Source organism: Cajanus cajan, chromosome 5 (assembly GCF_000230855.2).
Source record: "Cajanus cajan strain Asha chromosome 5, NIPB_CcT2T_4, whole genome shotgun sequence".
NCBI classification, from domain to species: Eukaryota; Viridiplantae; Streptophyta; class Magnoliopsida; order Fabales; family Fabaceae; genus Cajanus; species Cajanus cajan.
In genome coordinates, this window is record NC_138521.1 from 3,850,954 (window position 1) to 3,878,152 (window position 27,199).

General features: G+C 38.7%; 2 protein-coding genes across 2 annotated transcripts; both read right to left on the bottom strand.

Moving 5' to 3' along the window:
• Positions 1-527: 527 nt before the first annotated feature.
• Positions 528-5,634, bottom strand: LOC109808266 (IAA-amino acid hydrolase ILR1-like 4). The gene is made up of 5 exons (XM_083074755.1): positions 5,215-5,634; positions 4,944-5,069; positions 4,536-4,850; positions 4,286-4,414; positions 528-1,106 (listed from the first exon to the last, which is right to left on the bottom strand). Exons 1-5 carry the CDS (start codon positions 5,566-5,568, stop codon positions 696-698), a joined length of 1,335 nt encoding a protein of 444 aa, XP_082930881.1. The 5' UTR covers positions 5,569-5,634; the 3' UTR covers positions 528-695.
• Positions 5,635-22,902: 17,268 nt separating this feature from the next.
• On the bottom strand, positions 22,903-26,801 carry LOC109808265 (IAA-amino acid hydrolase ILR1-like 4). Its single transcript, XM_020371170.3, has 5 exons — positions 26,356-26,801; positions 25,996-26,121; positions 25,090-25,404; positions 24,077-24,205; positions 22,903-23,475 (listed from the first exon to the last, which is right to left on the bottom strand). Exons 1-5 carry the CDS (start codon positions 26,707-26,709, stop codon positions 23,086-23,088), a joined length of 1,314 nt encoding a protein of 437 aa, XP_020226759.1. The 5' UTR covers positions 26,710-26,801; the 3' UTR covers positions 22,903-23,085.
• Between the last annotated feature and the right edge of the window lie 398 nt (positions 26,802-27,199).

The window sequence follows — 27,199 nt, forward strand, 5'->3', positions numbered from 1 at the left end:
TGACTCTGTTGGCCTTATTTTGCTGTGAGTAGTTGTGGTACCAGATTACCAGTGTCACTGTCAAAGGCGTCATAAACAGCAGACATGTTTGAATAGTAAACTAAATAGTGTTTGGAAAGAAAATAAAGTTGTGTTTGCCTTTTAGGAAAAAATTTGCCCTACACTATTTTTTTTAGGGTGGCTAATGCTTGTTATTAGAAAAGGCTTATATTAGACGAGCTTCTTTAGTAACAACATATTGAAGAATACAAAAAATACAGTAAAAAAGTAAACGGATAAAATCTTTCTCATTTAAGTTATTCATAACTAATTTTCATTTATAAGTTAGATTATTTTTAACCTTTTCCATTCTCTTATTTAACAACTTTTTCATCTTTCCTTTTAATTTTTATTTTCCTTGTCTGTGTCTGAGTATTACTCCCATTTTCCCATTAGCTAAATGAACATCTAGTTATTTTAAAGGGAAGGCACTTGGGATCTAACAGTGTGTTTATAAAAAATTTAAGTTCAAGGTAACTAACGACCACTTCAATGAAACAAAAGACTTACTTCAATGTTTTGTACATTAGAGTGAGTGAATGTCCGAAATGGTAAATCAAAAGTGCACTAAATCATGCGACAAATAAACGTGAAATACAATGCCACATTGAGGTCATTGTTGCTACACTACATTAGCTTTTAATAGTTATTAACACTTATAATTCATCATTAGATTTCCTGTCTACCTTGGCTACGTCCTGCTGATACTTAATAAGATAAGTAGTAGCCAATGATGCATGAAGTGCAGCCCCGTAAGGAAGTGCATCTTCGTTGATTTTGAGATAGGGTGAGTGCAATGACCGATGCGTTTCGGGTGAAGCACTCTTCACTCCAAGGGTGGAGAAGTAGCCAGGAATGACCTCTTGATAGAACGCAAAGTCTTCAGCGGCCATGACTGGTTTTGTGTAAGTATTAACTTTATTGATGCCAAGCAAATTCCCAGCAACATCAACAAACAGCTTGTGCAAGTCACCATTATTTACTACTGGAGGATATAAAGGTTTCTTTTCATCAAGGAAATCCACAGTTGCATTACACCTCTGCACAGCAGCTTGACCAATGATAACCTGCATAATGAATCAGCCGTAGCCCCTACCACAAATTTGGTGACAAATACTAAACAAGTGCAAACATTTTTTTTTAGTTGCAACCAAATCTCGTAAGCTCCAATTACTATGGAATTTAGATACCATAGGACAAGAAATTAACAAGGTAAAATGAATGAAACTTTTCCTAAGTCAAAAATAACATGCGTAAGTTAAAATTAACTTTTAGGATAAGTTCAATGAAATAGTATAGTTAAAGTGCACTAGTTGATTTTAACTTGTAGAAAAAACTTGAATCATTTTACCTTTTTATTTTCTTTTCTATAAGTGTTTAATGAGAAGATTTTCCAAACAAGGCCTTAGAAAAGGTTAAATATATGCAGCCTTAGCATAAGTGAACAAGTTGTTTCCAATATTAGGACCCGTGATTTGAAGGCCGTAAGACAACGCAACAGTATTATTCTTACAGTAATCTTAAGGTTCACCCTTTGTAATTCAAGCCTATATGCTCTACGAAGAAAAACTACTTTACAGGAATTTGGTTCCCCAAGTTTATGTAACCTATGCATCTACTCATATGAATATATCAAGATCCAATATTTTCAAATATCATTTTCAATGCACCCAATGACTAGAAGAAGATTTAAAAGAGTTAAAAATAATAATTTGAAGAGCTCAATAGTCCAATACCAAATGCTAAAGATGCTAAAGTGATTGGACTTTATTTAAATGGTTTACCAAGCTTTTGGACTTAAAAGTTACTTAAACCCATTTCCTCAATTTTAATGTGATTTTTGTATTTTATTTTAATTAAATAAGTTTAGATGGTTTTTTATATTGCCTAGTTAGTTTTTGAGTGATTTTAGGCTTCCTATTGAAAAATAATTGCTAGTGACAATTTATTTCCTAATGGAGCTTAGTGAAAAATTACTACATGTAAATGAGAAGTTGTTTATCTTAATCTATAGATATGATCCTTTTGTAAGCATCCATGACAAAATTGAAGATTAATTAAAGTGTAAGTTTCTCATGTAAGAGTTTTTTCCTTTGTTCTTGGATAAGAACTTTATAGTAATGATTTTACCAATAGGTCATGATTAGGGTCATGCTTCATTTTGATAACTTTGGTTCTACTGACAGGTCACGATTAGGATCAAGTTCCTCTTTATTCCTTTACTTGTTTTCAAGACAATCCTATCTAATAAAAATCATATCATTTGGTTTCAGAATTTTAGCTCTTGAATTCAAGTGTTATTTATCCTTTACCTTCTTATCTTCTTGAACCTAAAAAAAAGGTGTCGTATTTTTAATAATGGGTGAAGGAAAAGGAGAAATGGATATTAATCTCAAGTTGTTGACGAAGGAGTTTCAAACACAATTCTAGCTCCTAAATGCAAAATTAGATAATCTTGAATTTGCATATAGATCTAGAAGTGCAAGGCAACACACTTAAAAAGAGGAATATTCAAATAGACACTGCCAAAGGAGAAAAACAAGAGAGTGTGAGAAATCAAAAGAAATTGAAAATGAATGAATAAAAGATATAGAGATGAGGGAAAATGAGTTGAAGGAAAAGGAGAGAGAGGAAGATAAAGAATGCAAAGTTTTATGCTCTAACCCTTTGTTTATTGGTAATAATTCTCTTTTGAAGGGACTTGAAGAAGTGTTTCTCAAGAAGGAATGCAAAGCATCAAATGAAAATGCATTTGAATTTTCAAAGATGCAAATTTCTAAAAGGGTCAAAGGAACTTATTGTGGATTTAATTCTTCTTTTCAACTTAATCTTATAAATTCTTTTGCCTTGATGCAAAACAGGACGATGAGCTTAACTCAAGGATGAATCACATCAAAGAGTGAGAGAGATGATGATAGGAATTTATCAAGGTTCAATATTTTCAAAATCTCCTTTTCAATCAATATGGAAGACCCAATGACCAGAAGAAGATATAAAAAAGTTAAAAATAATAACTTGAAGAGCTCAATGAGTCCAAGGCTAAAGATGCTACAGCGATTGAACTTTATTTGGATGGTTTACCAACCTTTTGGACTTAAAAGTTACTTAAACCCATTTTCTCAATTTTAATGTAATTTTTGTATTTTATTTTAATTAAATAAGAGCATCTCCAGTGGGGGTTGCTCATTGAAGATGCTCTAAGTTCATATGCCTTTTCATATTGTCTAGGTCATGTTGTGGTTAGGATCATCCTTCTTTTTTATAACTTTGATTCTACTGATAGGTCACGATTAAAGTCAAGTTCCTCTTTATTCCTTTACCTGTTTTCAAGATGATCCTATCTAATAAAAATTGTATAATCTACTCATATATGTTGACAAGTTTTTCATATGACAATGAATAAGATACAAATATGATGTAAATGTGAAATTTGAGTCCTTTTTTTTAACTTTACAAACATACAAGTTTATAGTTGATCCTATGAAATTAAGAGTGATAAATGAATCTATTTATTCATTATCCATCTGATTCATTCACAAGTAAATCCATCTAATCTATCCATTAAAATAAAAATAAATAATGAATTGTATTTAATTCATCTATTTAATTTTATGGATGATTAGTGATTCATCTATTACTTTTTTAAAATTTATTGATTACCATATGAGATATTTATTGGATTGAGATTTTAAAAGACTATTTTGACATAAAAAAGTTTTGTAAATTTTAAAAGACTATATATTAAGAATGTGACTTATTAGGAAGAGAGAGAAAAATAAAATATTATAAAAATAAAAATTATTTAATTTTTAAAATATTATCTTATAAATGGATTGGATATCATCCATGAAAAAATTAATAGATGATTTTGATGGATTTTTTTACTTTAAATGAATTAAATTTTTATATAAATTTTTAATAAATCTAAATAAATTAATAAATTATTTTTATCCAATCTATTACAATCCATCTAAAAAAAAATTATCCGATGCATTTGTCACCCTTATATGAAATTCACCATTGCATATTAATAACTAAAACAAGTTGTTTGAAACAAAAGGAAACTAACAAGTTATTCTTAATGTAGCATCCTTTTTAATATCCAATACAATCATAATCAAGCTAGTAGGAATAACAACCAAAAAAAATGATTACTGTAAGGTGATATTGTATATAACAGAAGAGATCATGAATTTCAGATTTCAGTTTATGCATGTAAAATGAATCTAGTATTTCCTTGACAAACCTGCTCAATGCGCTTTTTAAGTTGCTCCAATCCTTCTCTAGAAAAAGCTCGGAAGGTGCCACCAATTGTGACATAATCTGGAATAACATTGAATGCACCACCTCCTTGGAACTTTCCAACTGTCACAACCTATGGAGACATACTTTATGTAAGGAAGACACCATAAACAAGTAAAGGCCTTAAAAATCAAGGCATTTCATCCGTTAAAAAAATCTGAACTTATCACATATAAAAATGTTCACAAATTTACCCGGGGCTCCAGAGGATCAGCCTCACGAGAAACAAGGTGTTGTAAGCTAATAATTACATTAGAAGCTGCCAATAGAGGGTCTATAGAATTTTGGGGAATTGCTGCATGACCTCCCTTTCCACTTATTATTGCTTCAAACACTCCACTTCCTGCCAAGATTGGACCAGAGCCACAGGCCACTTCACCTACTGAAATGTAAGGGTCCACATGTAATCCAAAGATAGCAGCAACATTTTCCAAGGCTCCAGCATCTAAAATTTTCTTAGCCCCTGCACCCCCTTCCTCTGCTGGTTGAAAAACAAGAACCACAGTTCCCTATTTAGACAAAAATAATAATGAACTTCTCGGCAGGTTTAAATTTCGATAAGAAGAAACGGAAACAAAGGAAGCAATATAAAAAAGTAAAACCTGAATCTCTTTTTCATGCTGTTTAAGAATCTTTGCAGCACCAAGAAGCATAGTGACATGAGCATCATGACCACACGCGTGCATCTTTCCAGGTACCTTACTCTTGTGCTCCCACTCCACCATTTCCTACACAGCAACAAATCAATGAAAATAGAAAAATAAAATAAAAATTGCAGTACCCTTATCCCCAAACCAAATGGAACCAAGTCCAACCACCCAAAACCCTGGTTGGTTCAAACACATCAGGAAAAAGAAAGAAAATTGATTAAACCTGGATGGGAAGAGCATCCATGTCAGCTCTTATCGCAACAAAAGGTGGGGTTCCTGTCCCAATGAAGCCAATAACACCAGTGACTGCAACAGGGTGTTTATAGGGGATACCAAGTTTATCCAATTCCTCTCTAATGAGTTTACTCGTCTCATATTCCTCATAACCCAGTTCTGGACTCTCATGAATCTTCCTTCTGATTTTGACCATCCAATCAAATACTTCAGCTTTCTTAGCTATATCTAGGAAGTTTGTGTAGAGTTGGTTTGAGGAATCTGTTAATGAGGAGATTGGAGTTGCAACCAAGACATGAAAAATGATCAACAAATGGAACCATTTGAATCGGAAGAAACACATGGTTTCTTAGGCGTCTGAATTGGAACAAATGAATCAATAACCACACATAGGTAGATATACTTAAAATGAATGTATGAGATTAACGATGATTACTTTATTCTCAAAACAGCCAATATTTGTATTATTATATTATTAGATGTTAATGTCCATTTTATCCCTCGGAGTTTATGATGACTCATCATGGTCATAAAGGTTTGTCCCTTTCTAGTTTCTTGCAATGAGCATCTCTCCACTGGACTTGTTGGTTTGAATGTGACTTTTGACATCCGATTTCTCTATACAAAGATGAATTGCTTTTCAAACTTTTCTGTTGATAAATCAGAATTGGTAATTCGAGATTCTCACAACAATTTTATTTATATATATATATATATATATATATATATATATTTTTTTTTTTTGATTTGTTTAATTCTAATTTTAAATCTATTTTCTTAAATTAATTAAATTAATTTGTGAAAGATAATTTAATAATTAGTGAAGAATTATTAATTTATAATTAATTTTTTTATTTTGTAGAATTCAAGGATTATATTTTAGAAAAATAATCTGATTTATGAATTAACAAATAAATTTTGTTAAAACTAATTTAATTTAGCTTTTGACAATAATTAGTGATTAAAATTATTATTTCGTGATTAAGATTTTTATTTTATAGAATTTAATAATTATATTTAAGAAAAAAGAGAATAATAAAATTTATTGATGACTTTAACTAAATTAAATGAAAAATAGTATAACATAAATATAAATTATAATTATTCTATTAATGTTGCTTCTTGATTGAGACATTTTTTTTGTATGGTTTGGGTGTGATATAATACTTTTTGGATGACCATTTTTTCTAAGATTTATTTCAGTATGTATCCACATGAAGTGTGAATTACTTTTTAGATCTCTTCTCATGTTTAGATTATGATATAATTATGCTCCATTATATTTAGGTTAATACACTTCATTTTCTAGTTATTTGAAGGATACCTCCTATACATTGAAGACACTTTTTAACACGTAGATCAAATATATGTTGCATTATAGTCATGGTGAATATGAGTACATGTTACAATCACATGTGAACATGACATGTGAAATTTTTTAAAGTAACCACAATCACACCACTTTTGATCCAATCTTATTGTAATTTCTCTCGCTGGTCATCCTTCACTTGGATTAATTCACTCCTTGACCAAGAATCTTGTATTTCATTAGTTAAACTCATTGACAAAATGAATGTTTGCCTGACCTGAGTAAAATCGATAGTCTTATTAACAACTTCTGTAAACATATGACTAGATGTATTAATTTTAAAATATTATCAATAAAATAATACTTTTATTATTTAATTTTTTAATTATCCTTCACATTTTAAATTAATTTAATTAATTTTAAGAAAATTTAAATTTATAAACTAGAATTAAAAAGTCAATATATATATATATATATATGTGTGTAAAAGAAAAATAAAGTTGTTGTGAGACATTCGTGCAGTCAATTTTTGATTTCTTGACCGTAAAATTCAAAAATTAATTCATCTTATGTAAAGATATAAGATTCTAAGGGTAGGAAATGTCACTTGTACAATAAAATGTGTTGCTTTAGTAAATATTTTATAACTTGTGCTATTATTGTATATATTTGTCTTTGTTGTAATAAAAAATAGAGATATCAAAGTAAATTCATCATGGATCTATGTTAGACCAAGTCAAAAAATAAAAATTTATACTAAATTTTATTAAATTTCAATTTAACTCACTTAACTCATGAGTTAAAAGAGTTTAACTTCAAATAAATCAGATTAGTTCATTTATTTCGTTATAATTAAAAAATAAAAATTATATATATTTATATTTTATGTATTTATTATTTAAAATCTTGATTAATATTTTTTTTATATTTATATTTGTATTAATGATTGACTTGATTTTTTAATGAAAAAAATTATAACTTTATTTAACTTATTAAAAATATAAATACTTAATTAATTTTTTAATTTTAAAAAATATGGTAAACCAACTTACCTAACCTGTGAGCCCATTAAATCAAATCTGATTAAAATGTTTTTAAGTCATTAGTAAGTCAAATTGAACTAACTTATTTAAAACATGTGAACCAATTCAAGTAAAATGACTTGACTTATTTTAACATCTTTAATAAAAATAATAATAAAAAGTTTATAAGTGTTCACGAAGTTCGGCTACAACTTTTTGGATTATTCTTCCGTCATGGACTATGAGTGAAAGAGGACACTTGGATCTCGATCTCGATGACACCTCATCAAGTCATTGCTCTTGAAGAGTGCTTCTAACATGAAGTAGTTGAGCACATACCTCATCTACAAGGCAATAAAATTATTGCCTGGAAATAACAAGTTTTTTAACTTGTTTAAAATTATAAAATAGTCCTTATATTATATGCGGAGGTACGATGAAAGCGTGGTGGAGGCGGAGGCACGGTGGCAACGGAGGTGTCGTTTCTTTTCACGGTGGTGGTATCGGAGGCGTGACCTCCTTCGCGCAGCAGAGGCGCGGGGTCTTTGGGGTGGTGGCAGCGAAAGCGCGGCCTCGTTCGCGTTGTGGCAACGGAGCCGCAGGCTCCTTCAAGCGGTGGCAACGAAAGCGCGACTTCGTTCGCGCAGTGGCAACAGAGGTGTTGTCTCCTTCCACGATAGTGGAAGCGGAGGCGTGACCTTCTTCACGCCTGGCTCGTCCTCGATGGCCTCGCCATTGCACTCGCCCCCATCAAGCCCTTATCCTCATCATTGGCGTCGTTTTCACTCCTCTCTACAACATCGCCACCGGCCTCCTCTTCAACCTCCCCATGCCCATTCAGCCCATGAAGTCCATTGCCGCCGTTGTCATCTCCGCTTCCCCGCCCCTCACCATCCCCCAAATCTCTACCGTAGGCCTCTTCGTCCTCGTCCTCCTCTTCCTCCTTGACGCCACCGGCCTCATCGCTACCTCCCCCTCCTCATCGTCTGCGACATTCAACTCTCTCAGGGCCTATCTTACGTCTTCTCAACTGTCAACTACATCTGCTATGACCAAAACCTTGCCACCTCCAAATCCAGCCTTCCCCGCCCTTGGCTCGCCCTCGACGGCCTTGCTGTCGCACTCGCCGCTGTCATCTTCCTCGTCCTCACCACCGGTGTCAGCGATCACCCCCCCCACACTCACCACTACAAGAAAACCAAAACAGGAACTAATTTACAAGATACAAAAATATTATTTTCCAAGTTACCAGTAACAAATCTCAACCGTTGATTATTATAATATTAAATATAATAATAAAAAATAATGCTTCATCGATGTACCACATTTTTTTGCTACTTCATGTTAGAATTTTTTGCTCTTTAAAGTTTCATGACTTTCGGTGTTTGTTTTTATATAAAAGATGGAAAGTGGATAAACAACATGATATTTATATCTGTTAACCATTGTAGCGATAAAGATGACTAGACAAGCCAAAACTCTTTGGCCTATGCAGTTTTTTCAATGAAAATATCCCTTTTTTATGCGATTTCTAAAAATATCCCATTTTTATCCGATTAATTAGAGGTTAATGGTAATTTTATAATAATTTAAATAAATGATCAAAAAATATTTGGTTATAGTTGCACTTTTTCCTTGTTCACGTGTGAACCATATGAGGAATTACCTCACCCTAACATTCGTCCACAATTTATATCTAAACCATCTGCTTTATTGGTTCATGGTAGACTTATTGTCCACACACATATATATATATATATATATATATATATATATATATATATATAATTTTAAAAATTATTTAAAATGTTTTCAATAATAATGAAAATATATTTAATAAAAATTATAAATAGATAAAAATACTTTTTTATATTAGATAAAGAATATAAATTGAAATAATTTATTTTTAATACTTTTCTTATAAAATATAATTTAATCACTTATATTAATTTGTAACATTCTATATTTTAAGTGTTTATAATTTATATTATATTAGTTTGATATTTTTTATTTAAAAATAAATTTATTATTATTAATAAACATTTTTATATTTTATTAAATTTGAATTTAAATATTATATTATATGATAAATGATGTTTTATTTTAATTTTGAGTATCATAAGATTATGATATTATATTTAATATTTGTTCTTATCGGAGATTTGAGGTAGAGTTGATCCGCTGGGTAAGGTCGGTGAGCCTTCTTCACTGGTACGCTTGATGTTCCAAGGTGGGGGTGGTACCTGCAAAAGAGACTCCGATGCTAAAGTTAGGGTTTGTGTGAATATGAGTCTCGTATAAGTAATGCACGTACCTTGGTGTGAATTAGGGTTTCGTTGGGACTTGGGCCTGAGATCAGTTATGATCTGATTAGATAGCGAATATCGTCTAGACCGAGATCTCCCAACGCATGTCCGAGGTCGTTCTGCGCTGTGATACCGAGCTCGAGCTCGGCATGGCGATATGGATAGTACACTAGCCCCCGAGCTCCGAGGACCGCAGGTCGAGGAGTTAAAACCGAGCTCGTCAAGGGGTCGTGACCTTTCGCGTACGCCTCCCTGTCGAGATGCCATGTGTCACAACTGTCATTTCCCATTTTGAAACGCGAGGTCGGCGCGTTAATGGGCATGACGGTTATGCAATGATGGTTTCCTCCATCATAATGGGCCTCATTTAATGCGTGGTCAGGCGTGTCCCTTGGGTGACACGCGTCTTAACCGTTTGAATTCCGGAGAAACCCCTTTTCTCTTTGTCGCGCCTCTTCCCCTTTTCACTTTACTCTCTTTTTTTTTACTGCTTGGCTTCTTGCATACGCTGTCTCTTCGTTTCTGTTCGTCTTCCGTCTCCATTTTCTCTGTTTCGCTTCCGCTTCCGGCGACCCCGTCGTCGTTTAGGGTTATTTTCTGAGGAAGAGTACCAGGTACTTCCTTTCTACAATTTTCTTTCTCCTTCTACCCAAATCTTCTTCGAGTCTTTTGTTTCTTGATGGCTGGAGAGAGGGGTGCTGCATCTTCTGCGTCTGCCAAAGGTAAGGGCAAGGCGCGCGGCAAGGCGGTGGCTGCTGGGGTGGTCATCGCGAAAAGAAGAATCCGCCCAAGGACCTCGTTCCAGGCATTCCTGGCTACAACTGGGTCAGGCGCGATGTGGGGGAGGCCCAAAGTTTGTTTAGGTCCTTCCTTGATGTCAATGCGGTTTGGAAATCACATAGAATTTGTGACCCTTCCATCTCTCGGATGATCCGGCTTGAACCTTGTCAGGCCGGTGAGGGTGTGTACATGGGGGGGTCTACTGACCCTCCCCATTTCTATGTCTACCAGTGTTTCTTTAGGGATTTAGGCGTCTGCCTTCCTTTTACTCAATTTGAGTGTGATTTTTTAAATTTTATCAACTCGGCTCCTTGCCAGTTACACCCAAACAGTTGGGGTTTTTTGCGGGCTTTTCAAGTCCTATGTTCGGTCTTAGGGATAGAGGTGTATCTTTTCGTTTTCCTTCATTTTTACCAATTGAAAATAGGCGTTCCGCCTTATGGCTTGTTGTCTTTAAGTGGGAGTAAGGATGGGGGTTTATTTACCCTTTACTCCCAGTCATATAAAAATTTTAAGCAAGAGTTTTTTCGGGTGGTGCTGGTGGATGTCAATCCGTTGGAGGATGGGGCATTCTACTTCGGCAGGTTGCTGAAGTTCCCCTTTTATTGGTGCTCCACCCCGGCTAGGTTTCACGGGGTGGGGAAGTTGGAATTGACGACTTCGGAGTCGGCCGCTATTAAGAACCTTGCAGCACTTCCTCGCCCGCTGGATTGCAAGCTCGTCCTGTCGCTTGCGAACTCGGCGTACAAGGAGAGGGGCTTAGAGAGTGAGTATCTCGTCTTCTTTAGATTGTGAGGGTTCCTTAAAACTTCTCTTGCTGATGTGTTTGTTCTTTCTGTTTGCAACAATGTTGCTACAATGTTGCTGAAATTGAGGTCCCCGAGCCTCGGGAGGAGGAGGTCGCCCCTCTAAAAACAAATAGAAAAAGAAAGAGGGGCGAGAAGGAGGTCGGGGGGACCTCTGCCCCTCCAGATGCCGAGGAGGTGACCTCCAAGGCTGCTGATGCTGATGCAGTGGACCTCACTAGGAGTCCACCATCTGAAGGGGCTCCCCAAATGGCCGTCGCGCACACTGCTGAGCAAGTTGCTCCCTCTGCCGAGGTAAGTGTCTTGCTTTGTGGCTTTCCTTTTTCTGTTGTGTTCTGGTTGGGCTTTGTTTTAAAAGGATATTTTAATTTTGTGCTTGATTTTTTGCAGGCAGGGAATGCTGTTGAGGTCCCGGTGCCTCCGAGGTCGGATGCGCTAGGCTTGGATCCTCCACTTCCGAGCAGGGGGTGCCTGCTTCTGCTTCCGCCGAGGTCCGCAGCAAGGGGCCAAGTTCTGAAGTCCCAACCTCTGCACCAGCGACCTCGGCGCCGTCGTCTGGCCAGGTGAAGGGGGCTCGAAGAAGCCAATACCTCGCCCAGCGCTTCGTAAAGGGCTCCTCCCAGGTGCGGTTAGACCATGTGAGTGCCTCGGAGGACGTCAGTTCTTTGTGGAGTGCGGGGTTACCTCGGAAAAGTTCTTCTCCCGTTCCTCGTTGAGCACGACTGATCAAGCTATGATCGAGTCGGCTGGGCCGTGGAAGGTCTGGATACCGCTGAGGTCTTCTTGTAGAGAAGCATGACCATTGTGGATCACTGGAAGCACAAGTGGTCCAAGCAGCAAGAGGACTTGGCGAAGTTGAAGGGCTGGGATCAACCTTTGAAGGAGGAGGCCAAGGCTTTGAGGGACGAGAATAGGTCCTTGGCGGCTGCCCTTGGGGATGTCAAGCTGCAGAGTGAGGCCAAGCTCCAGGCCACCCGGAGGGAGGTGGAAAGAGTCCAGAAGTCCTTGGAGATTGCTCTGAGGGCCATGAGACCTACGCTTCCCAGGTGCGCGAGCTGCAGGATCTTGCCAACTCCTCTTGAGCTCGGGTACGTTTTTTGGAGGACGAGATCACTGCACAGAAGGCCGAGCTGGTGTCGGCGGCCGAGAAGCGTCTTTGTGACGAGGTGCTTCTCGGTGGCCAAGTAGAGGAGAATGACGCTCTGAGGGTGGACCTCGCAAAGCTGGAGGAGGCAAAGGCGGGGCTGGAAAAGATGCTTGAGGAAATCGAGCGGGCTGTTGTGGTCGAGCATAAGAGGGGTTTCCTCAAGGCAGCTCGCCAGGCGAGGCTACTTGCACCGGGGTTTGACTTCTTTGCCATGCATGTGGAGAAAGTGGTCGCTTTGGGAAGCTGGTGAATGAGGATGACCTCGAGGACAGCTCAAGTGAGAATGCCTCTGCTTAGGCCGCTTTTGTAATAGTTTGGCATATTTTTCATTTCTTTGAATTCGTGTACTGAACTCATAAAAATGTTGTGTATACATTGTTTTCTTGCAATTTCGATAGTTATTTTGTTTTTCGAACTTGTGTATTTTGTGCTTGTGCGTTTTGCGCTTTTCCGGGGCTCAAATTTTGTCTGATGTGACTGATTTGTTCTTAGGCTCGAACTCAACCTTTAGAATGTCGTAAATTGTACCAAGGTTCGAACTCGACCTTGGCTTTCGGGAGAGATAGACCGTGTTAGGGTTCGAACTCGACCTCGATCTGTAGGGTAACATTTATTAAGGTTCGAACTCGACCTCGAGCTGATGATACCGAGGTTCGAACTCGACCTTTGGTTGCTCATACCGAGGTTCGAATTCGACCTCGGGTTCTAGTGTGATATAAATATCATTGCTCATACCAAGGTTCGAATTCGACCTCGGGTTTTAGTGTGATATAAGTATCATTAAGGTTCGGACTCGACCCTGGGTGGGTCATACCGAGGTTCGAACTCGACCTCGAATTTTAGTATAATATGAATAACATCAAGGTTCAGACTCGACCTTGGGTTTTGGTGCAGCGTATTTAGGGTTCGTACTCGACCTTGACTAAAAGCGAGATAAATTGTACTAAATTTCGAATTCGACCTCGATGTGAAGTAAAATAAGTTGTGTCAAGGTTCGGACTCGACCTCTGTTTAGCATAAAACATAAAATGATGTGAGACTAAGAAAATATGAATGGAACAGAATGAGTCATTTTATTGATTATTTGTATGTGCCTCGTTAAAAACCCTCTCAGCCAAAACCCATTTTTCTGTTTCTTGGGATAAAAGACTGAGGCGGGAAAAAAGTGCACAGCTCATTCGTACAAAACTAACTGAAGTAAAACTTGAGATGCGTGGCATTCCAAGTTCGCGGTATGGACTTTCCACTGAGTTACTCCAGTTGGTATGCTCCGTTTTCCAAGTCTTCTACAACTCGGAATGGGCCACCCCAGGTGGGTGCGAGCTTTCCATCTGATGTGTCTTTCCGAGCTTCACCTAGCAAACGCCACACCAGGTCGCCAACTCGGAACGAGCGAGGCCGCACTCGCGTATTGTATCTTCTGGAAGCTCGGAGCTTGCAGGCTTCTTCGTGGATTTGAGCTTTGTCTCTGAGCTCGTCAACTAGGTCGAGGTCGGCTGCTAACTCTTGAGCGTTCTGTTCGCTGTTGAAGGCTTGGCGTTAGTGCGATGTCTCTCCGACTTCCGCTGGGATCATTGCGTCAGCTCCGTAAGTTAGCCTGTAAGGCGGTTCTTGCGTTGTTGACTGGGGGGTACAATGGTATGCCTAAAGGATGCTAGGAAGTTCCTCAGCCCATTGCCCCTTGGCGTTCCCGAGGCGCTTTTTGAGTTCTCGGAGTATCACCTTGTTAGCTGCTTCGGCTTGGCCATTAGTTTGCAGATGTTCCATTGAGGTCGGAAGATGCTTGACTCCGAGTTCCCGAAGAAAGTCTTCGAAGTCCTGTGCGATGAACTGTCGGCCGTTATCAGTAACAAGGGAATGGGGTATCCCGAACTTGCATACGATATTCTTCCAGGTGAATGTCGTATGTTCTCAGTGGTGATCTTAGCGAGTGGGAATGCCTCGATCCACTTTGTGAAGTAGTCGATAGCCACCAGGAGGAACTTGAGCTGACCCTTCACTTGGGGGAATGGTCCTAGGATGTCCATTCCCCACTGGGAAAAAGGCCATGACGACATCATCTGGTGAAGAGTTTCGGGTGGTTGCCGATGTGAGTTGCCAAACTGCTGGCATTCTTTGCACCTTTGTACATAGTCTTGGCAATCCGATTTCAAAGTGGGCCAGTAGTATCCTGCTCGGAGTACTCTGGTCGCCATTGAACGTGCCCCGGAATGCATGCCACATATGCCTCGGTGGATCTCCTCGATGACATAGGCTGCCTGGGGTGCAGTTAAGCACTTGAGTAGTGGGGTGGAGATGCCGCGCTTGAACAGTTCGTCGCCAACGATCACGAATTTGGCCGACCTCAACCTCATCTTCCGAGCTTCATCCCTGTCTGCGGGCAAAACTCCTGCCTTCAAGTAGCTCCAGATGCCTGTCATCCATCCCTGTTCCTCACTGTCGCTAGTTTTGACGATCTTGTCGTCTAGACTAGGTGAGTGTAAGGTCTCCTGGATGATGGTCCGATGTTGTCCAGGGCGTTTGGTGTTGGCGAGATTTGAAAGGAGGTCGACTCTGGTGTTTTGTTCTCGCGGTACATGCTGTATGGTGAACTCGTCAAAGGACGAGATCTGCTGTGATGCCATGTGGAAGTACCGTTGTAGGAGAACGTCCTTGGCCTGATACGTTCCGCTAAGCTGCTCTACCATGAGTTTCGAGTCGATGTTACAACTCACTCTCCGAGCTCCGAGGTTATGAGCCAACCTTACCCCCGCGAGAAGCGCCTCATACTCGGCCTGGTTGTTGGTCACCTTGAAGCTAAACTTGAGGGATTGCTCCAAAGTGACTTGGTTCGGTCCTTCCAATATGATACCTGCACGGCCACCCTTAGAGTTGGAGGACCTGTCAACGTGTAAAGTCCATACTTGTGGTTCCTCGGCAGAGGTGGGCGTGAGCTCGGCTACGAAGTCGGCCAGGCATTGAGCTTTCAGGGTGCCACGACTTTCGTACTGGATGCCAAACTCGGATAACTCGACCGACCATGCAATCATTCGTCCGGCGAGCTCTGGCTTCCTCAAGATCTGCTTGATTGGGTAGTCGGTCTTGACGACTACTTGGTGACTCTGGAAGTAGGGTCAGAGACGCCGAGCCGCGGTAACGAGTGGCAGTGCCAGTTTCTCGATCATTTGGTACCGTTTCTCCGTGTCTTGGAGGACTCGGCTGATGAAGTAGATTGGCATTTTTACTTTCTGGTGTTCTTGTACTATGACTGCACTGATGGTGTTTTCTGCCATGGCCAAGTAGAGGAGGAGGTCGGTTTTGTGATCCGGCCTCTGCAGGATTGGCGGGGTCGTGAGAAAATCTTTGAAGCTCTTGAAAGCTTCTTCGCATTGGTCTGTCCACTCGAAATTTTTTGGCTTGCGTAGAAGGGTGAAGATGGGCCCTGCCTTGTCCGCCAACCTGGGGATAAACCGGGAAAAGGAGACCAATCTGCCTGCCAGACGCTAGACATCTTTCATGGTCTGGGGACTCTGCATCTGAATGATGGCTTTACACTTTTCCAGGTTGGCCTCAATCCCCCTACTAGTGATCATGAAGCCCAGGAACTTACCTCCCTGGACACCGAAGACGCATTTTTCTGGGTTGAGGCGCATGTTGTGTTTCCTGATCTGGTTGAAGACCTCGGCGAGGTCGGCAGCATGACCTTCGACCGAAGTGGTTTTGACCACCATGTCGTCAACATAGACTTCCATGTTCCTTCTGATCTGCTGGTGGAAAACCTTGTCCATCAGCCGCTGATAAGTAGCCCCTGCATTTTTGAGACCGAATGGCATCACTCGGTAGCAGTAATTGGCGTGATCGGTGATGAAGGATGTATGCACCTCGTCAAGTGGGTACATCATTATCTGGTTGTACCCGGAGTAGGCATCGAGGAAATTGAGGAGGGCGTGCCCGGATGCTCCGTCGACTAGCCTGTCAATGCTCGGCAAGGGATATGAGTCCTTGGGGCATGCTCTGTTCAAGTCGGTATAGTCGATGCACATCCGCCACTTCCCTGAGTTCTTTTTTACCAGCACCACGTTTGCCAGCCATGCGGTGTACCTGACCTCACGGAGGAAGCCAGCGTTCAGCAACTTTTGTGTTTCGGTGATGATGGCCTCCCACCTCTCGCCACCGACTTTCCTCTTTCTCTGGGCCACTGGCTTTGCCTCCTTGTGAATTGCTAGCCTGTGACTGGTGAAGTTGGCGTCTATGTCTGGCATGTCGGCATTGGACCATGCAAAGAGGTCGGCGTTCTTGAGGATCTCAACTTCGAGCTGTTACTGTAACTCCGGGCTCAACTACCTGCTGATCTTCGTGCATTGCCCTTGGAGTTTTCCGATCTGGAGATCATCGAGCTCATCGATGGGACTCGGTCGTTCGTCGTGGGAATCAGACCTCGGGTCGAGGTTAGTGATCTCCCCGTGGGTGATGTGAGCAACTGTAGGAGGATCACTCTTGCATCGCTCGCCGGACGAAGAGATTTTCAGACTCTCGGTGTAGCACTGCCGAGCTGTCTTCTAGTTTGCCTTGACAGAAATAATGTTCCCACCACTCCCTAGGAATTTCATGGTGAGGTGTGGGGTGGACACCACTGCTCCGAGTTGATTCAAGGTTGGCCTCCCGATGATTATGTTGTAGGAAGTGTTGGCTTCCACGAGGAGGTATCGGACCATAATCTGCCTTGTGTCTGGAGAGGTCCCAAAGGTTGTCAACAGGTCCACATATCTCAGCGTGTGCACTCGCTCTCCTGCAAAACCGACTAGGGGCTTTGTGTGAGGTTGGATGAGAGAGTGAGGGATGTCTAACCTGAGGAACGTCGGCCAATACAGGACGTCAGTCGAGCTCCCTTGGTCAATCAGTGTCTTGTGGACCTCCCAATTAGCTACCTCCACGGCGATGACCATGGGGTCATCCTAGTTGGGGTTGACGCCAGCGTAGTCGTCGTCAGTAAAGGTGATCGGTGGTGAGCTTTGGTGCGAAGCCGAGGTAGTGGAGTGGACGTTGTTTATATTGCGCAGGTGTCTCTTCCGAGCTGAGCTGCTGGCGCCTCCCCCTGCGAAACCACCTGCAATTGTATTGATTACTCCCTGTAGGGGAGCTGATCCTATTTCCTGGCTTACCTCGGCTTGCACTGCTCCGCCGGCGTTTTGTTGAGAGCCAGAGGGTTGGTCCGTGCGAGCTCCTGAACCACGTCCTCTGCCTCGTCCTCGCCCACCATAGCCTCCTCGGTGACCCTGCATGACATTGGACATATTGGGTGAGGTGGCCCGCCTGGATGAGTTCCTCAATGCGATCTCGGAGTGTGCGGCACTCTTCAGTGGTGTGACCGTGGTTCCTGTGATACCGGCAGTGTTTGGACTTGTCCGTGCTGTTGGGAGTATGACCTGGTGGTGGCAGGGTGAGCAAGTTGCTGTTACTAGCCTCCTCCAGGATGTGAACTCTGGGCGTGTTCAGGGGAGTGTAGAAGTCGTATCTCCCCCCCTTGCCTATCCTAGTAGTTTTCTTGAACTGACTATCATTGGTGACCTTCATCTTGTCTTTGGGGCCACTGTCAGGCTTTGCTTGTGATTTCCCGCCGGAAGGCAGAGTGTTCCTCCATTTGAATGTACCCAGTAGCACGGGCGCGAAGCTCGTCCATGTCGCGAGGAGCCTCATGGCATAGGCTGTCGACAAACAGTCCAGGCTTGAGAGCGATGAGCATGGCATGCAAGGCGACTTCAGGGTTCAAATTTCGGATTTTGACCGAGATGTTGGCGAAACGCTCCATGAATGCTCTCAGTGACTCATCGTCACCCTAGCGGAGGCTAGCCAAGGCGGCCGATGTGACATGGTGGGGTCGACTGGTGGCGTACTGGGCCGTGAACTGTCTCACCAGAGTATGGAAATTGTCAATGGACTCAGTTGGCAATTGGGTGTACCAATTGAGTGCGGCCCCTTTGAGCGAGGTCGAAAAAACCCTACACAAAATAGCATCATTGTTAGTGTAGAGGTTTACCTGTGTTGTATACAGGTCGATGTGCTCATCCGGGTCTGTCGTGCCATCGTAACAGTCGAGGTGGAGAGGCTTCCATCCGTATGGGAGTGGCGTCTCCATGATGCCATCCACAAAAGGATGACGGCGGAAGGTTGCTTGACCCCTCGTGACATGAGTAGGGGCCTTGCTGACTTCATGGGCCGACTTGTTCGTCGGTGCATGAGACCGATGCGTGGCAGGTCGTGGAGTCGGTGCCCTAGTCGCAGTTCGGGGTTGAGAGACCGAATGCCCTTCTTCCTCGTGAAGGTTGCTCGCCTGAGGAGGGTGATCAGAAGGGCATCGAGGGAGCTGGGCGCGAATCCGCTTGTTTTCGGCGCGTAGTGCCACTAGGTCAGCTTCATTAGCGGTCCGCATTGCTGCTAGGTCGGTTTCGTGCTTGGCACGCATGTTTTGCATATCGGCGTCGTGTTGTTGCCGCATCTGTTCGACCTGGTAGATCAGTCTCCTCAATGTGGCTTCGTTATCCATGGTATCCGTGTGATCTAGGTCGTCTATTGCGCGTCTGCTATGGCTTCTGGTGCAAACCATAAGTGTGGCTGATAAGAGTTGTCTTGATCGGCCTCACGGTAGGCGCCAAATGTTCTTACCGGGGATCTGAGGTAGAGTTGATCCGCTGGGTAAGGTCGGTGAGCCTCCTTCACTGGTACGCTTGATGTTCCAAGGTGGGGGTGGTACCTGCAAAAGAGACTTCGATGTTAAAGTTAGGGTTTGTGTGAATATGAGTCTCGTATAAGTAATGCACGTACCTTGGTGTGAATTAGGGTTTCGTTGGGCCTTGGGCCTGAGATCAGTTATGATCTGATTAGATAGCGGATCTCGTCTAGACCGAGATCTCCCAGCACATGTCCGAGGTCGTTCTGCGCTGTGATATCGAGCTCGAGCTCGGCATGGCGGTATGGATAGTACAATATTATTTTATGTGTTATTAGTATTTATTAATATCAGTTTTATTTTAATTTAATTATAAATAAAGTATTAAATCTTAAATCAATACTTAAATCGGTTTAATTATCGGTAAAAAAATTAGTGGTTCATGTGAATAAAAAAAATGTTTTGTACATATGTATACAAAATTACCCCTATATATACCACAATAACATGGCAAAAACAAAAAACTAAGTTTATCTGCATTTCATTCTTTTCATTTGTTTTATATTATTATTATTATCCGAAGGATGCAGCCAAGGAATGTGACTTTGTTGGTTAGGATCTCTCCCCCATTAGATCAGACATTCTGCTTACCCTTCAAGCTCATGTTATGTGTGTTCAACTTTCCACTAGTTAGATTACTGATTTTCTTCTTTATGGTGTCTTTACTTTATTATGCAAATATATATATATATATATATATATATATATATATATATATTAAATGACTTAAACTTAATTATTTATTATACATATTTCTTATTTGTTACTTCCCTTCATATATTATTCACCACAAATATCAGATTTCTTTTTCACTGTAATTTTCCTATAAATTAAAAAGGACTTATTGACAATCAAGCATGCCTTGAGCATCAACATCAGCAAATATGTAACATTAATGAGCTTTTACTATGAGCTCTGCAAAGGATTCCGATAACACTAGCTCATCAAAACAACCCACGAAAAAAGTGAAGACGAAGGACAACTTCATTGGTACCATGCTAAAGATAGACAAACTTACATCTATCCAATCCTGGGGTAAGTTTGTTCGGATTTGCGTTGAAATGGATCTTTCACGCCTACTTCCAACCCACATTATGGTTAAAGTTCATCCTAACTTCCTGGAATATGAGGGCTTGCACTCTACTTGCTTTAAATGTGGTACCTATGGGCACAAAAAGGAACAGTGTAGCTTGGGGGCGTCTACTTCATCTTCTGGTCCAAAAACGGCCTCAGTCATCAAGTCTAATGTAGCACCAATGAACCTGTCAAGCAATTCTCAAGAAGATAAGTCCCAGCCATCGAGATAGGAGGTTCAAAAGTCTGGACGAAGAGATGACCACTTTTATGGCCCTTTTGGATGTTGGTTAAAAGAAAACCCAAGGAAAACAAGGGGGCTAAGCAACTTAATATTGGAGGTAAAAATTCACAATAAAAGAGCCTAACTGTTGGGCCTGAAAAAGGAAAAAATACCAAGAAATCTAACATAAAGGCCCTTGCTCGGGCAAAAAACGTGGTTCCTCAACCGGTGAACCCCATAACGGATGAGACATTACAAACTTCCTCCAAGATTATGTATGCAAAGATCAATGAGGAGAGAGAAAAGGCCAAGGAGAGAGATAGAGATATGGTTAGACTTATGTCTATCTTAACAAAACAAAATAGTTTCTTGAAAATCGGTATCCCATGTTTGCACATTGTAAGCATGGATGTTGATGGATTTGAAAAGGTCAATTCAGGGATTTTTTTTGGTGATCCTAACATAGAGTCCAAGGGTGGATCAGAGATACAAGGCCCACTTTCATGCATGAAACGTATTGGACCTACTCCCATGCAGACTAAGGATATTGAACATTCAAATATAGTTAAGGCCTCCCTTGCGTCCCCAAAAACCCTCTACCTTATGATGAACATCATATCGTGGAATTGTAGTGGCACAGGTAACAAAATTTTCCCCACCCTTATCAAAGATCTTGTTAAGAATAATCATTCATCCCTTGTAGTTCTTGTTGTGACTCATGCCAACCATGATAGGTCTCTTCGTACTATCTCTCGATTTGATTTTAACGGTTTTCACATTGTGGAGGCGAGAGGCCATGTAGGAGGGATCTGGATTTTGTGGAATACCTTGACTTGGAGTATTGAGGTGCTAGGTGATTCTCCTTTTCATGTTCACTTGAATGTGCAGTTTCTAGACTCATCACCTTGGCTTTTCACAGCGGTTTATGGTAGTCCCCAGGTTAATAATCATATCCTATTATGGAAACAAATTATTGATATTGCTAGCTTGGTCCAAGGGCCTTAGGGTGTGGTGGGTGACCATCCTACGCTGTCTAAGTACAAAAGGAGAAATACTACTTAGATAGTGTAGGATGGACAACGTAGCTTGGTCCAAGGAAATCTACCTAGAGTCCGTCTTCCTCCCTAGAAAGACCATTACAGTACAAAAGATTGAAGACGAAGGATTCCCAATGAAATACTACTTAGACAGTGTAGGATGGATTGCCTTCGTGGAAATGAGATGTGATCGGTTCCACACCCCATATGCCAATTTCTGGACATCTACTATTTAGGAACCAAACGCCATCTTTGGAACTGTTGAAAATATGGCTGTCAAAATCACTTTTCTGATCATCACCACCATCTCAGGATGCAGAGAAGAAGGGGTGATTTATTCTAGAAATTGGAAGGCTATTGTCACCCAAGACATTATAGACGCACTAATCTAAAGTACCAAGCCTTGCCCATTTGACAAGGGTGAGTTGAAGAAATTTCTTCAAGAGCTGCCAATCTAACCCCTCTGTACAGGTTGTTTTTTATTTTCTTACTTGAACAACTATATTAGTTACTATTTAATGTCATCATTTATGTATGTTGAATTTTAATTCCTATTCATTAAAATTTTATACTATTCTAAAAATTTTATGACTAACGAGATTATGAAATAATTTATGGGTGGATTAAAATCTACTAGACATGTACAATAATACTATAAAAGTACAAAGATATAAAATAAAAAATTATATTTCAAAATTATAAACAAATTTCTAATCCTGAAAACTAAATTACAAAAATATAAAAAGATGAAGAACTTAATTAAAAATATTTTTAATTTAGAACATAATTAAAAATATAAAAAGTTCATAGAACAAACTATATATATTAAATTAATATTACTGAATTTTGAACAAACTCTTTTAAAAAATCATATCATAATTTGAAATGCAACAACGTAATTTTATAAACTCACTAATTTGTCAAAGAAAAAACACTCAGAAATCTAACCCATAATACAAATAATTAATGTCACATATCATGTCATCGTTGAAAAAAAAAATAGTGTGTATTAATAATAAACTAAAAGACTTTTATTATTCAACAACAAATCACATAATAATTTTATATTAATTATTTAAAGGTTATGGACCTATTATATTTTTAATTGACTGATATATAAAATAAAATAAGTTGATATCATACTTATAGATGTGTGTGAATCCTCAACACATAATAAAGATATTGAAATAGTTGGGATGATTATGTGAAATAATTATCTTTATCATTCTTATTTTCCCATAAATTAAAAAAAAAAATACACATGTAATGACATTAAAGGAAAAGTACTTAGAAATCTTATATTGTCTTGTTACAGATACTCTTAATTAACTCACTAGTTTAGAGACCGATTCCGTTCACACTAATGTAACTCTCACTAGTATGAAAGGTTTTCGCAATGATTTCATTATTTCAAGAAAAGAACCAAGACTGTTTTAGCTTTTAATAATTATTAACCTAACTGTGTTACATTCTGCTGATAGTTTATAAGATAAGTAGCAGCTAATGATGCATGCAGTGCAGCACCATAGGGAAGTCCGTCTTCATTGATTTTGAGATAGGGAGAGTGTAATGACTGAAACGGTTCAGATGAATTATACTCCATTCCAAGCATGAATAAGTAGCCAGGTATGACCTCTTGATAGAATGAAAAGTCTTCAGCTCCCATGAATGGTGCCATGTCAACATTAACCTTATCGGTGCCAAGCAAATTTACAGCAACATTTTGAAAAAGCTTGTGCAAGTCACCATTATTTACAGTTGGAGGATAGAAAGGTTCCACTTCACCATGGAAGATGACAGTTGCATTGCACCTCTGCACAGCAGCTTGACCAATGATAACCTGCATAAAGCTCCAACTATAGTCATGAAATGGTGCACCCTTAAACTCATATAAGCTTGTCAAGCATTAAAAAAAATTTAAATACTTGTTTGGTTCCTATAGTTTTATGAAATTTATCTTTTAATTCATATTATTAAAAACATTCTATTTTAATTTATATATATACCATTTTCATTTTTGTTTTTTAGTCGTTTTAGTTTCATAAACTTGACAACAACTTTTACTCTTTACAATTTCACACTACAAGAAAATTGCCATATAGTGACATACACCCTATAGTGACACTATATATGTCACTAAAAATTACTTTTATCCACATAATATTTGTTGGTATATTATAAAAAAGTGTGGGTATAGACTATAGTAACACACAAAATATGTTGTTAAATCTCATTCAAAATCAACACTAAAATTGTGTGTAACTATATGTCAAATAGATATATACTTACATATATTGTACTTATAGTGACACTTTTTGTATGTCACTATGTGTAACATTTCTTGTAGTGTCATAAACTTAACTTTTTAGTTCCTTTGTAGATAGCAAATACTTAAAAAGTTAAGTTTATGTAAAATGAATATATTTTTCTCCGTAACAAACCTGCTCAATGCGCTGTTTAAGTTGCTCCATGCTTTTTCTAGCAAAAGCTCGGAAGGTGCCAACAATTGTGACATTATCTGGAATAACATTGAATGTATCACCTCCGTGGAACATTGAAACCGTCACAACCTGTGAGAAATATACTTTATGTAAGGAAGACACAGGATTTTGTCACCATAAACAATTACATTCCTTCATAAACCAGTCCTATCATATGTTTAAAAAAATCAACAATATTATGACGTATAAAAATTTTCTCAAACACATACATCCTAAAGGTCTAGATTCCATAATTCGGAAACTGGATGGCTTTGACTAGCAAACAGTAGAGTTGTTTTCAACTATATAGTGCTCATCGAAGCTCATTTTTTCAGCCAAGCTAACCACTCAGATTGTTACATAAAATGTAATAGTGTTCTTATTTCTTATTATAATTAACAATGAGCCTTGGAACTAGTGTTTAGTGAACTTTTCAATACTTTCGAAAAGTTCTAATAAGTTCTAGATTTTAAGTGGATATGTCTATTTGAATAAATTTCTACAAAAGCATTTTTTTTTTTAAAAAGAAAAAATAAAATAAAATACATTTCTCCTTAAAATAGAATAAGTTTATGCATAAGGAAATTTATAGAAATTCTCCTATTAACTTCTCTAAAATCTTATTTTTAACTTACGCATGAACTAATTTTAATTTATAAAAAAAATTATTTTAATTTTCCTTCCTATTTTTTCTCCAAACAAAATACTTATGAAGAAATTTATTCAAATAGATTTGTTTAGCATGTGAAAGTTTTACATGAATAGGTTGCAATCATAGGCACTCATTATAAATCCCTTTTACTTCCTTTATGATTTCCATATATAATTTAAGTGAACATGCAGAAGAGAGGAAGATTGCTCTACTATTAGCAGAGTTATAGATTCAGCTGATTGTAAAATTTTCTTAATTTTAGCAATCAAATAAGTATAGATGTGAGGCTCACAAAGGAAAAAGAAGAATTAACCAAATTTACCTGGGGGTCTAGAGGATCAGCCTCTCGAGAAACAAGGTGTTGTAAGCTAAGAATGACACTAGAAGCTGCCAATATAGGGTCTATAGTTTGTTGGGGAATAGCTGCATGACCTCCTTTTCCACTTATTATAGCTTGAAAGACACCGCTTCCTGCCATTATTGGACCAGTCCTAGAGGCCACTTTACCTACTGGAATGTTAGGAAGCATATGTAATCCAAAGATAGCACTAACATTCTCTAAGGCTCCAGCAAGTAAAATTTTCTTTGCCCCTGCACCTCCTTCCTCTGCTGGTTGGAAAACAAGAACAACAGTTCCCTATTTAGACAACATAACGAATTTATCAGGGATCCATCAGAGAGAATGAAAACAACAGAAGAATAAAATAATCCAGAGAAAAGTATGTTTTATACACAATATATGTCTCTTTATATTTGCCATCATTTATTACATCTCATACTTGGCCCTTTTCTCTCTTTTTCTTAGTTGTTAACAAATAACATTTCTATAATAGAAACCAAAGAGCTACATAATAAATTTGTTAGAAACCAGACATTGACATCACTGGAATTCTACAATATATAAGAAAAGGGTATATATATCATCCAAAGGACTGGATTTGACTCTTGAAACAAAGAGTACAGTTTAAAAGATAAATTGCACTCAAAATCGTTTATTAAAAGCTAGCTACTGAGAGTTTTGATAAAATAAAATTTTAAATTAATTATTATATTAATTCATAATTTTTTAATTAATGATTATTATTACACTTTATGTTTAAAGTTGATAGAAGAGTCTAATCTGTTAAATTTAAACCTGAAGAGCAGTATTTAAGGAAAAAAATAAAGCAGAACATAACATCATACATAAAAGAAACGGAATCAAGGAAGGCAATAAAAAAAGTAAAACCTGAATCTCTTTCTCATGCTGTTTAAGAATCTTTGCTGCACCAAGAAGCATAGTGACATGAGCATCATGACCACACGCGTGCATCTTTCCAGGTACTTTACTCTTGTGCTCCCACTCCACCAGTTCCTAAGGTTAAAACACATCACCAAATCAATGAAATATATATCTACATTGTCAATTATTTTATTGTTTTTAGTGCATAGTGTCAATAAAACTTGAGGAAAGGCAAACATAACTCGTTTGTTGTCTTACCCTTACCTCCAAATAGAACAAAACCATAAAACAGTTACTAAATAAAAGAAGAGTCAAATCCTGGTTCAAACATGTCAGGAAAAAAAAAAGACATAGAATTGATGAAACCTGAATGGGAAGAGCATCCATATCAGCTCTTATTGCAACAAAAGGTGAGGTTCCTGTTCCAATGAAGCCAATAACACCAGTGACAGCAACAGGGTGTTTATAGGGGATACCAAGTTTATCCAATTCCTCTCTAATGAGTTTACTTGTCTCAAATTCCTGATAACCCAATTCTGGATTCTCATGAATCTTCCTTCTGATTTTGACCATCCAATCAAATACTTCAGCCTTCTTGGCAATATCTAGAAAGTTTGTGGAGAGTTGGTTTGAGAAATCTGATGATGAGAAGACTGGAGTTGCAGCCAAGACATGGAAAAAGATCAACAAATGGAACCCTTTGAATTTGAAGTAACGCATTGTTTATTTGGTGTTTGAGAGAATGAAATGAAATGAACAATGAAACAACAGACAAGTAGATTAGTTTATAGGGAGTAATGAGTAGTCTTTATATTGTTATTTTGTTATTAAATATATATCTCACAATTTTTCTTAAGTTTTGAATTAATGTAATTACTAATTTAACTTTTTTCTTATGTTTTAACATTTTCTACTAATATAACAATTCACAACAAAGTGACTGTTTACTAGTCTTACATGATTGTGAGGGGCCAATGCATGGTTCCTAAACAACCACCAAGAGATTCCGTCTTTTCATTGTCACACTTTGCCAAAGCATTATTCCAAGAGCTAACCAATGCTTATAATAAGGGTGAGAACTGAGCACCGTTTCGATGTTTTTAGTATTATTATACCATCCACGATTTGCTGGGTCATTATGTATCTCTAAATTAAATTTTAATAATATAAAAATATTTATTATTAAAAAAACTTATATCACAATTGAAAT

Excerpts from the sequence above, each read along its gene's own strand:
- LOC109808266 (XM_083074755.1), bottom strand. The coding sequence starts at position 5,568 with ATGTGTTTCTTCCGATTCAAATGGTTCCATTTGTTGATCATTTTTCAT. Across the intron at positions 5,070-5,214 it reads TGGATGCTCTTCCCATCCAG|GAAATGGTGGAGTGGGAGCA; the intron begins GTTTAATCAATT and ends GTTGCTGTGTAG. Across the intron at positions 4,415-4,535 it reads CTGATCCTCTGGAGCCCCGG|GTTGTGACAGTTGGAAAGTT; the intron begins GTAAATTTGTGA and ends ATGTCTCCATAG.
- LOC109808265 (XM_020371170.3), bottom strand. The coding sequence starts at position 26,709 with ATGCGTTACTTCAAATTCAAAGGGTTCCATTTGTTGATCTTTTTCCAT. Across the intron at positions 26,122-26,355 it reads TGGATGCTCTTCCCATTCAG|GAACTGGTGGAGTGGGAGCA; the intron begins GTTTCATCAATT and ends TTTTAACCTTAG. Across the intron at positions 23,476-24,076 it reads TTAAACAGCGCATTGAGCAG|GTTATCATTGGTCAAGCTGC; the intron begins GTTTGTTACGGA and ends AGCTTTATGCAG.